At 43.8% G+C, this 12,797-nt stretch overlaps 1 protein-coding gene across 2 annotated transcripts in view; it reads left to right on the top strand.

The window, feature by feature from the left end:
- LOC124792931 (erythroid differentiation-related factor 1) overlaps nt 1–12,797 on the top strand; it is a 223,155-nt gene that overhangs the window by 41,535 nt on the left and 168,823 nt on the right. For both annotated transcript variants that reach the window (XM_047257980.1, XM_047257981.1), the window contains exon 6: nt 107–279. In XM_047257980.1, coding sequence (XP_047113936.1) covers nt 107–279 — 173 coding nt within the window. The remainder of the gene's footprint in view (nt 1–106; nt 280–12,797) is intronic.

Raw genomic sequence — 12,797 nt, 5'->3', positions numbered from 1 at the left:
TGTATGAAATAAGTATGTACTTTGCCAGTATTTGTATCACCTTCTCCATTGTAACTAGTACTTGTGCGCAGTAAAGCCTTACTGGTCTTTTCTGTGTGTGTTTTAGGTTTGGCCACCACTGCCTGATCCTCAGTTTGAAGAACAACTCCCTGACCCATTATCAAATCACAAATTTACTCGCAATGTTCTGTGGACATTTGAGGACATCCAGATGCTTATTGGTACTGACATGCCAATTTTTGGAGGAACAACTCATCCTTGTATAAGTCTCAGGCTGAGGTAAATTGTGGATTTTTATGTACAGTGTGTTTCGAAATTACAGCAACAAATACCAAGGGGATATAGAATGTATCTTAAGGCACAAAATGTGGACAGAACCCCTCTCCGGACATGTCAGCCAACGACTCTACAGAGCGTCGAAGTTAAGGCACCAGTGCCTGTGATACCTTGATCATGATAGAAACTTTTGGGGACAATGGATGATAGAAACTTTTGGGGACAATGGAGAAGAATAAATAAATAAATTTAAAGTAAGGGACCCTGGCCTAGAAACGAACGAGTCGGAAGTTATAAGTGAAAATCATTGTGCTACATCTTACAGTGGAATATGTGTATCAGTAGTATTGTTGCTAAGATTGTAGGGCAAGCAACTTCCAGAGGTGACAGTATGGACAAAAAAAAGAAAAAAGAAAAAAGAAAGGTCCCATAAACATGGGCCCTAAAATGCATACCTGAGGAGCTGTGAGCAATTGTTCATCTTCGCTACTGTGAAACTTGTCACTTCTGTTGAATAAATGGTCAAAACTCTGAAGGTATTCATTTTAGAGCCAACACTTACTGAACATGTCTTTCTTGTTTTGGTCCATTCTACCACCTCTGAAAGTTGCCTACCCTATAGTCGTAACAAAAAAAGTACTGGTACCTGTGTTCAAGTGTCGGAGGTATCAAAACAATTTTCACTTAAAACTTTCGACTTGTTCGTTTTCGGACCAGGGACCCTCATCTCTCATTTATACATTTATCCTTCTCCATCATCCCAGAAAATTTGTATCATCATCATCATCATCATCATCATCATCATCATCATCATTGAATCAAACCTGTCTGTGCATATATATGCAAGTGCTAGCACCTACAACTTCGTCATTGGATGACGTTTCCGGACATGGGTTCCTGTCTTCATTTTGTTTCTCAAGACACCTTCTACATCACTTCGAAGTTTGTTGGTGTAATTTTGGAACATCCAGTATATGAGAGAACATATTGATTCATCAGTAATCATTCACAGTTTAAATGTTTAGAGTAGAGCTCATTCTTTGAATTCATTGAGCCTGCTAGCACTAGCTTGCCAACAATTTTCAGTTTTTTAAGGTAATGGTAGAACTTCAAAACTTTGAATAATAATTGGATGAACATTTTTGTTGCTGGAAGGTGGTACAATTGGAAGGTAACTAACATTATGAATATAGTTTTCTTGGGTTTTTAGGTTGCCACATAGGCTCAGGAAAGTGTTATTCATTTCTTTTGTGCAGTTGCAAAGGGATTTTTCTATTGCTTAGTATTTTAATTGTCAAGCATTTTCTGTAGGCACTACCCTTCCTTGGATTCTTACTATTACATAACACTTCATGAGAAATTTTCTGTTAGCATTTCCAAGAAATCGGACATTTTTTGAGTGTAGATCACATGTAGAAAGTTATTTTTCAGTAGTGTGTGCCCCACAGCTTGGAGATGTATGTTGAAAATCATATTTTACCACCATTAGCTGTTATAAAGACTTGTGTTATTGCTACTAATTTTGATTGTTACTGATCTTCATCAGTCACACAAAGTTTTTAAATTGCATTATCTGTTTTGATACATACATGATGGTCCTTCCTACTGTACAAATCTGGACAACAGAACTCTAACAGTACAGTTGCTCTAAATATCAATCTCAATAATGTAGTAGTACAACATATTCAACTTCTGTGTATGAATGGAGTAACAAAGGTGACTGAAACATCTCCAGAGCCTCTCTACTTTTTGACTAGAAAACTGTTTCCAGTAGCTTCATTTCTCTTCGGCTATAAAATGTATATTGTAACATGGAATATTATGATTTTGCTAGACAACCTCAAAATTGATAACCTATGGTTCTGAACAATCCTTATTGCTTGTGATCATAAATGATATATTGTCAACATGGCTTAGATGTCTTAAGACCCAGACATGTTGTTCTGGAAAGAGAAACATTTGGAGAAGTCTGGCATTGAAAAAGTAGATTTTGCTGTTGAGAGTGATTTACTCAAATATATGAGGGTGGTTCGGAAAGTAACCTCCGATTGGTCACAGTGCGGGTTGTGGGGGGAGTAGCGACGCCATCTGTGCGTTCGCGCACTCAACAGGTCAGTCGGCATCAAGCCGTGGTCGAGTGAACGTCGTACCTGCGCTAGTTTAGTTTTTGTGGCAGTTTGAAATGTGTGCTGCAATAGAAAACCCCGCCAAATGTGAAGTGCGTGCTGTCATAAGGTTTTTTACAGCCAAAGGATATTCTGCAGCAGCTATTCATCGTGAGCTTTGTGCCGTGTACGGACCAAGAGTTATGAGTGAAGGAGTTGTCCGTGAATGGGTACGTTTATTTAAAAGTGGACGAGAAAACGTTCATGATGAAGAGAGGAGTGGTAGACCATCATTGGTGACTGACGAACTCGTTCAGACAGTTGATGCAAAAGTTCGTGAAAATCGACGTTTCTCAATGTCGGAGTTGTCTACTGGTTTTCCACAGATTTCTAAGACTCTCTTGTACGAGATAGTGGCAGCAAGATTGGGTTACCGTAAGTTCTGTGCACGATGGGTGCCCAAAATTCTTACCGACCACCACAAAACTCAAAGAATGGCCTCTGCATTAGACTTTCTGTCACGTTATGAGGACGAAGGAGAACCATTGTTAAACAGAATCGTGACCGGTGACGAAACCTGGATTAAGTACGTGAACCCTGAGACAAAAGAACAATCAAAGATGTGGGCACATTCAAATTCGCCTACCAAACCAAGAAAAGCCTCGCAAGATTTTTCTGCCAGAAAACTGATGGCAACGGTGTTTTGGGATGCCAAAGGGGTGTTGTTGGTTGAATTCATGGAACGTGGTACGACCATTAATCAAGACGTGTACTGTGAAACAATAAAAAAGTTACGACGGGCTATACAGAACAAACGCCGTGGTATGCTGACTTCCGGTATCGTTTTTTTGCGCGATAACGCCCGTCCTCACTCTGCTCGCAGAACAACGGCCCTTCTTGAGTTCTTCAAGTGGGACGTTATCAACCATCCACCTTACAGCCCAGACCTGGCTCCAAGTGATTATCACCTCTTCATGCATTTGAAGAAATGGCTCGGGTCACAGCGGTTTGATGACGACGAAGAGCTCAAAGATGCGGTCACAGGCTGGCTCCAGGCACAAGCGGGTGATTTTTATGCAGAAGGAATTTCAAAGCTTGTGAAGAGATACGATAAGTGCCTCAATCGCTGTGGAGACTATGTAGAAAAATAGTGCAAAGATGTAGTTGTAAGATGTATATATTAAAATATTTTTATTTAACTTGGTGTATTTTTTTAAATCAACCGGAGGTTACTTTCTGAATGGCCCTCGTATCTTGAAAATTATTGCTGACATAAACAGTTGACTCATATTTATGAGACTGAAGTTAAACTAACAAAAACGAACATTTCTGTATTTCCATTCTGGTAGGAGAAATTGAGACCAAAGAGGAGCTCTAGTCAGAGTTTCTATCATCATCATTATGCCTCATATATACAAAAATGACAAAATAATGTTCTTAGGAGATTTTAATGCCAGATTGTGGTGAGCCTATCACATTTTGGCAGTACATAGCCAGGAGAAACATAATTATTTTATCTAATTAATTAAAATTGCTCCTAAGCAAGTGTGTGCAACTTAGGCTTCAGTTAAAGGGTCACTGACACCCAGGCAATTGGCCACCAACAAACATTGGCCAAAGAGGACCAATCCTTTCAATTCAGTACTGCAATATGAGTGCCGTCTCGGTGCTACTGATTTCGAAACCTGAATGTACAAACTTCGGACAACAATCAGCAGAATTCAAATTGGTTTGTTTTCTTTGGTTGAATTGGTCAACTTTTAAACAAGGAAGCCTGAATTGTGACAAACTCGTAAGTTTAATACTACAAAGAAGGAATTGGTGGCATCCTGAGGATGATAAATATAACAACAGGGATATGTCTGAGAATTTATGGTCTCAAATCACTACTTTATTGGAAACCATAAGTTCCAAACAACTTAACAATTTAGTATTGATTAGTTAAATGTTACCATAGATTGCAGTAAATATTTTCCATCGCTATCTAGCCATTTCAGGCACATCTATACTTTTTGCAGTATGTTATCTGCAACCCGAGCAAAATCTGTATTAGAAATTTTAGGCCTAGATTGTAACCTCAAACAATTACATGTTCAAGTGAGAAAGGTGACATATGTCATTTTGATGTGCAAAACGACTGTGGTAGATATTTTTTGGTTGTGGTAGTAGAACATTACTTATCTGTGAATTATTATTAATGCTTGCTGGTGTTTCTGTTCCAGTATGATCATGATTCTGTTATGTGACGTGCTTTTACAAATGTTGTGTATGTTTTTGCAGTTATCAGTACTTCCGGTGTTTAGAGAACCTTATTCTAAAATATATGTTTGTCTTCCCCACATATGCTGAATGACAGTCATTGAAGGTTAATTGACATGTATCTGTTCAGCTGAAAATATTTGAAGTTGTGCATGGTGTTTGTTTTGCTTTTCATTGTCACCACAACTCATGTTGAGTTTGAAATAGAACATTTCTCAATTCATCACTAATAGTTGTGAAACTTGTCTGGTTAGCCCAGTAACTGAAAAAGAGTGTACAATGCTCACCACATTCTTTTCACTACAGAATTGGTCAGAATAGATTCTAACTTCTTTAATCCCGCCAAAAACTAATGGAGGTGATCAGTTGTCCTTTGACCAACCTGTTGGCCGATGTTGCCAACTGACTTGTAATGAAGGCATCTGATGACCATTGTCTTTGCTGCTGTGAATGTAGCCCTAGTGATCCCTAATACCGTATCTCAGCAGACTGATCACTACAACACATTGTGATATAACCAAGATCAGAGCCTTTAAGAGCTAAAGAGCTTTAATGGTAAGTTGTTGTTCCAGAAAACTTTGTGAATACCTTCTGTATCTAAAATTTGATTTTTGGAGCAAACACAGATCTTTTCTATTTTCTATACAGACATGTTTCACTAGAGTTGCAATATCATCAGCACTTTTTTATTATTTTTTCCTATTAAATAACAGGAAAAAGTGCTTTATAACACCTGTATATTTAGGAATATCAGCAATGCAGGAAAACACAGATTTGCTACCTACCATAAAGAAGACACATTAGGTTGCAGACAGGCACAATTAAGACACTTGCCTAAAGCTTACGGCCACAACCTTCGTCAGTAAAAGAGAGACATACATCATTCATACACACAAGCAAGCTCACCTCATGCACACATGACTGCCAGCTCCAGCATCTTGGGCCAGAATGCAACTATCTTCTGGGATGCAAGCAGCAATCTGGAGGGAACAGGGGTGGGGAATGGGAAGGGGAAGGGGTGGGGAGGGGAGGGAGAGGAGGGGAAGGAGAAAGGAATAGTAGGGTACGGGTGGGGTGAGAGATGAACTATGTCTGGTGGAGTGTGCACGGCCTAGAATACCAACTGGTGCAGTGTCAGGAGGTTGTGAGGCAGGGAGGTGGGGAAAAAGAAGAGGAGCTGTGAAAGATGAGTGGATGCATTGCCAGAGGACGGCAAATAAACAGGGTGGGAGGTGAGAGAGGGGAGGAGATGATAAGACAGAGAGGGTGGGAACTCTTGGTTGGAGGATGTGAGGACAGTGTGTTACTGTAGGTTGGGGCTGGAATAATTATGTGAACAGAGAATGTGTTGTAAGGATAACTCCCATCTACACAGTTCAGAAAATCTGGTGGTGGAGGAAATAATCCAGATGGCTCTCCCAATACTAGCAGATATACCACTATGCTCCCTTGTCTCTGTGCATGCACAGCGTTTAGCATACTCAGAAATGTAGAACTTCACACTTGGCACAATCTGTAGGTTATTGATGTCACTTGCTTCATCCTTGGTCACTGATTTATGTGCAGGTACAAAATGCGCAGGCGCTTCAAGTTATCAATTTTGTCCCGTAAGTCCCTCGTGTAAAAGTGGCTTTAGTGTGGTGTGGTGGCTGCGCTGGCTGTAGGGTGACGTAGCAAGTCGCCATCCAATAAGAGCTCGCTAGCCAGAAATGGCTGACATTTCCTTGAATTTAAAAGGTTGATGATCAGTCTTGTTGCTAAGTACAGTATATTGGAAATACATGCAAAAAGACAAGACTGAGTTATAAGTGGCACAAGGAAAGGTGACGGCTGGACCCCTTCCTCATGTATTGTCTCGGTCCAGAATGCTTCGCATCAACTGTCCTGTTTTCCCGTTGCTGCCACAACCTAACACTAATTGTATCATAATTGCCTGGTGAAGCTAAATGTTGCAAGTTGTACTGGCAAAACTGATTGCGGATTACATCAGCATTCCCTCTGTCACGTCTTAACTTTTTCACCATCCATGGTGTGAATCATCTGTCTTTTGTGCCACATGTAACGCGTTCAGTCACATCAAATGTCAGTAAGAAGAAAATGGGACAAAGTCAAACAAGAAGTTGAGTAAGAATGTAGAATTGAGATGAATGTTAGTTAGAATTGAGGTGACTGTTAGTAGAAAGAAAATAAAATCACAGAATTTTTAGCATTGATATTATGGGTTTTTGCAGGGGATGCAAATTTATGGCATAGAAATGCAAAGAACGTGAAATTGAAGTTACACTGTAACTTTTTTGTGTGTGCACCTTGTTAACACATGTTGTAGTTTCTGTGTCTGTATTTTGTGTTATAGCTGTGGCCTGATACCTTAGTCATAGGTGAGAACACATTGGTATATAGTCACATCGGTGAGCATACAATAGGCAAATAAACAAAAGTGAGGCTGAGGGCCTGGAATAGTGGGCTTTAATTGGGCTGTTGTGCATACAGCACAGCGCTTTGTGCGCATCTCTGCAGGTTGTGAAGTGACCTCTTTAGGTCGGCCATGGAGGCCCTTTTATTGCACACTGTTTAATTACATGCACACGCTATAAGCTTACAGCGATCCTTCCCCCTTGGGGAAAAGTGTTCACTGTGGAGATGTCTACTTCCATGTCTTCCTCGGTAGGTGATTCCTGCTGGAGCAGGTGTGGTGCTGTCACAGGAGAATATGGTCTGAAATGGCATGGGTGCAGACAGGCACGGTTGCCCATTGCCCTGGAGAGGCTGTAAGGGAGCACTGTTGGTGATGGTGCTGTATCCGTGTCCACATCCAGGTGGGTATTTGGCAATGGAGTCAGTAGAGATGGCGGTGGCAGAGGTGACAGGGACTGCAGAGACGGAGATTGCCCGGCACTGACTACTCCACCTGACGGTGGCAGCACACATAGTGAAGTGGTGCTGGAGCTGAAGGAGGCATGCAGCATGGCACGGGTGCTGACGCAGATGGTGGAGACGGCCGTTGGGGGTTGGTCACATGTGGACGGAGCTGGTTGTAGAGTTGTGACAACAAGCCATCGGACTTGCGCATGACACAGAGGCAGTGATCTTGTAGTGATGGATGACTGCTGGTATTCACTTAGGGCACAATCCAAACTTGTGGGCCCAGATGGCAGAACCTGGATTGAATCACTGCGAGTTGGGTGCTAGTGGGTAGCTGGGAATTGGCCAGCGTAGATGAAGCAGCATATGTAGCTGGCAGCTGTGATGCAACAACACCGGCTACATACGCCAACTGGAGTGAACCTATATGAACTAAGGAATGTATTTAGGGCTTCCTTGGGGGAAGATATGAGTGATATATTTTTTTATCTGGGTTTTAAATGTATGGATCAGCCGTTCCACCTCTCCTTTGGACTGGGATTGAAAGGGAGGGCTCACAACATGCTTGATGACACACTTTGTTCATAAATTTTCAAAATCTTGAGATGCTAATTTCATACAGCAATCGTTCTAAGGGAAAGATCTTTGAGAGATCCCTGCCCCCTGACTGTAGCTGCTATGGATGTGGACGGGCAACAAACCACATAAAGAAATTTTTAGAGAGCTTCAACTACTTCAAGCCAAAAGGAGTTAAGGAATGGGCCTGCAAAATCAGCTTGAATACATTTCCAAAGGTGCTGGGTAGGGGGATGGGGGAGGGGAGACATAGAGAAAGAGAGACCTGTGGTGCCACTTGAGTGGTTTTGGGCAGGCTGTCACAATGCAGACTCCCCGCCCCTCCTTCCCTCCCCCTCCTCCCTCCCAGGGGTCTTGCCACTTTTGGCAGACTCGTGCTTGACTACCGTGAGGCCCCAGCCTTTGCAGCATCCTTTCCCTTCCCTGCTGCATGTCTATCCTCTTGCTATTCTTTTTCCCCTCCTTTGGGGAACATATTTGTGGTGTTATTAGGAATGTTCCGCATTGTCTGTAGCTGACATATGAACAGTCTCATCACTGTTTTTTGTTCCAATTTCCTTTCTTTGTTTCCCTTCTCTTCTCGTTCCTCTTTTTCTTCTCCCTTCCTGTGTGCTCCTGAAGGCTGGTCCACATGCCTGACGCATAACAGGTGACTGGGTAACGCTTAATTCCCAGCCCCGGGTCAACAGGTAGGGTTTGCACATATCCCCTGGTACAGGCCAGGCCCGAGGGGGGGGGGGGGTGATTGTCTGAGCTGCTACCTTCCCAAATTGCCCTCTGTCAGGTGTTCTGGAGGTGTGAACAATCACCTAAGGCAGGTGCACACCCTCTCCCCTGTGAAGGGAGCCCCCAGCTGGAAGGAGTGCGCCATTGGAGGTGCTGGCAATCGTGAGGGATTTTTTGGCAGTGAACCTGTCATATTCATAATCCATGTCTATGAAACGTAAACCAAATGAGGCTAATGATTCAAAGACGCTTCCAGCTGCACAACGGTTCTTCGTGGTTTCACGTACTGAAGATAGTCAGTCCTTTGCAAAGCTAAATCCTGGCACTTTGCTTTTGAAGACTACTTCTGATTCTCAAGCACAACTGCTTGCCACCTGACTTCTCCATTGCTATCCTGTTCATGTCAAGGCCTATACAAATTTGAATCCTTCTAGTGGTGTTATTTACTCTAGGCTACTCGACGGTCTGACCTCTAATCAGGGTGGCAATGTCGTTCATCAGGTGATGAGAAAGGTAGATTCCTCCTTAGTACCCACAGACCCTCTTTTTCTTATCTTTGATAGCATGGTGCTTCCGTTCATGATCAAAGCAGGCTATGGAATTATCACAGTTCGATTGTACATTCTGAACCCGATGTGTTGCTACCAGTGTCATCATTTCAAACACATTAGAACATCTTGTCGACACTCAACCAAATGTATCTCCTGTGGTAGACACGTGCACAAGGGAAATTGTCCACCTCCTTCTCCCTGCTGCAACAACTGCAATGGTGGCCAAGCCACCTCCTCTCGAGATTGTCCCATGTATCTTGATGAGCGGGCTGTCCAGGAGATATGCGTAAAGGAAAAAGTGCCATAACCGGTCGCTTGCAAGTTATTGGCTAGTCGAAAACCCTGCCTGCTCCTGTCTGGCCCTTGTAGTTCTGTTCTTGTTACCTCTTGCTCCAGAAGGACGTGGACACACAGACATGTGAGCTCAAATTCAGCCCTGAGGTTGTGAAATTGCCCAGTGTCGAGGTAGCATCACCATCCCCTCATCCAGCTGTGCAACAAGCCATCAAACTCTAGCCTCAAGGGGTGAAGCCACCAGCTACACAACCAGCGGGTCAGAAAGGACAGAAGGAGTACTCCTGTGAAGACTTTCTATGACCCTCCAGCCAACCAACATCTGAGTCTTCCTCTGCTAACCAGAAAGGCTCAAAGCAGCCCAATAAAGGCAAACGGTCTTCTCCTTCGCTGACTCAAAGATTCTCTTCAACAGTGTCATGACATGATATCTTCAGCCGACTGTCCTCTGTGTCACCGTTGTGCATCACCAGCCATTTTTCTGCGTTTGTCTCCACAGACCGACAGCACAAGAAAGCCAAAGCTTCTGTGGACCTCATTGAGCACAATCCTCCTGCTCCTGTGCCCTGTAACAGCGAGTCTTTGCAGGTGGCACTCGGCAGCCATCAAGGTGGGATCCCTTCATTTTTTCATCATCATGACTCTCCTTCAATGGAATGTTCACAGCCTTCAATCCCACAAGGAGGATTTATGCCTGCTTTTAGGATCGCATTGTCCCTTTTACCCTACCTGCAGGAAACAAAATTGCGTCCTCACAACCGCTTTGAGCTTCTGTATTTCTTCCCAGTCCGTTTTGACTTTCCCCTTGAGGCTGGCATTCCATGTCATGTGGGAGTCATACTGCTCATACGGGAACTGATCTCCTTGTTTACCTGTCTTCAAGCTGTTGCATTTCGCCTTTTCCATCCTCACCTGAGTTTTTCCCTTTGTATCATTTATGTCCCTCCATCATTCAGTGTCACCAGGGCAGACTTTCTTCCACTTATTGGGCAGCTACCTAACCCATTTCTGCTACACGGTGACTTTAATGTGCATCAGCGCCTTTAGGGTTCTCCAAGAAGCTGTGAGAGAGGTGCCCTATTGGCTGACCTTCTTAATCAACTTACCTTTTCTGGCTTAACACTGGAGCACCCACATTACTTTCCAACTCCTCGCACACCTATTCCCATTTGGACCTATCCTTCTGCACTGACCAGCTTGCCCTTTGTTTCGAGTGGTCCATTCTCTCCGACACCTACTTGAGTGACCATTTCCCATGTGCTATCCGTTTGCTGTCTCCTACCCCATGTGAGGCACACCTAAATGGCAGCTTACTAAGGCTGACTGATGGCTTTACTCCTCCCTGGCAATCTTTGAAGAACAAGATTTCCCCAGTTGTGATGACCTCAGTTAATATCTTACAAACATTACCCTTACCACTGCAGAACATTCTGTTCCTCGCACTTTCATTTTAACACCCTGTGTTCAAGTCCATTGGTGGACTGAGGTATGTCGTGACACAATTCGCTCTGCATTTTTAACTGTCATCCTAAGATGACAAACTGCATTCATTATAAACAGATGCGTACACAGTGTCATCACGTTCTTCGGAGTAGCAAAAAAGCCAGCTGGATTTCATTTACTAGTTAGTTTAACAGTTCCAACCCTTCCTCTGTGTGTGGGCCAACCTGCGATGGCTCTCTGGGACCAAGTTCGATTCCCCAATTTCCGGCATGACGGTAGCAGACGATGTCATTGTGGACCCTATTGCTATCTCCAACACCTTGAGCCACCATTTTGCAGAAATTTTGAGCTCTTCCCACTATCACACTGCCTTCCTCCATCGGAAACGAGCGGAGGCGGCTTGGACGATACACTTCTCTTCTCAGAATTGTGAGTGATACAGTGCCGCCTTTCCTATGGGGGAGCTAGATCACGTTCTCAGTTCATCCCAATCCTCCGCCCCAGGGCCAGGCACTGTCCACATTCAAATGTTGCAGCACCTTTCTCTTGCGGGCAAGCACTTTCTGCTTAATACGTAGGTTGGAACTTAAATAGTGGTGACACTGCTGTGGAGACACTATGCAATGGAATCTGCTATTGTCGCTTTTAGCACACATTGTTGACATACCTACCTTACCTCCGAGCAAATGCGCTCATCTGTCCCACGTCACTGGTATGCACACAATCGAGGGAAAGACAGTCACTTGTGAGTGAGGAGTATAATGTAATGGTGTCACTATGTTTTCGAAACAGGAACAACGGAGTTGGATCAAGATTGAATGTGCCAGCGGTCGTACAGCACAGCAGTGTCATCAAGATCTTCTAGAGGCGTGCAGGGAATCGGCATTGCCGTACAGAACAGTGGCATGTTGGGTAAAAGCCTTCTGTGAAGGTCGGCAAACTATGGCAGACATGCATCAAGCAGGTCGTCCTAGTGTCTCTGAAGAAGTAGTGCCACGTCAGTGGACAGTGATTGATGCCATACAATTTGTGAGCTCACCCACCAAAACGGATTAGCGCATATGACTGTGCTTCGCATCCTGAAGGAACGCCTGGGCATGCGAAAAATTGGATCACGATGGGTTCCGCATGACTTAACGAAAATACAGAAATGGATGCATTATGACACTGCTCAGACGCACTTGGAGCGCTGCGAGTACGAAGGAGAGGCATTTTTTATGCCGTATTGTAACACTGGATGAGACATGGGCCACATCGTACGGCCAAAATTGAAACGCCAATCCAATGAATGGCGTCATTATAGGTCGCTGTGAAAGTTGAAAGTGCATCAGAGCCCCAGTATGGTGAAAGTTAAAGTTATGGTGATTCACGTGTACGACTGTGATGGTGTTATCCTAACGCATTATGTTCCTCCACTGTAGACCATCAGTGCACAGTATTACTGTTTGTTTTTCGAGCAGCACCTGTGACCAGCTTTGTCAAAGAAGCAGTGACACTTTGTGCGCAACCCGCCCATCATTTTGCACGACAATGCACGAGCGTATACAGCGCAGTGGCATCTCTGTTCGGTCGATAGGACTGGGAAGTACTTTACCATCCACCATACTCCCCGGACTTAAGTCCTTGTGACTTTCGGGAGGACGACGGTTCAATCCCGCGTCCGGCCATCCTGATTTAGGTTTTCCATGATTTCCCTAAATCGTTC

Source organism: Schistocerca piceifrons, chromosome 1 (assembly GCF_021461385.2).
Source record: "Schistocerca piceifrons isolate TAMUIC-IGC-003096 chromosome 1, iqSchPice1.1, whole genome shotgun sequence".
NCBI classification, from domain to species: Eukaryota; Metazoa; Arthropoda; class Insecta; order Orthoptera; family Acrididae; genus Schistocerca; species Schistocerca piceifrons.
The sequence above is the reverse complement of the archived record's forward strand: the minus strand, read 5'-3'. Positions and strand labels throughout refer to the sequence as shown.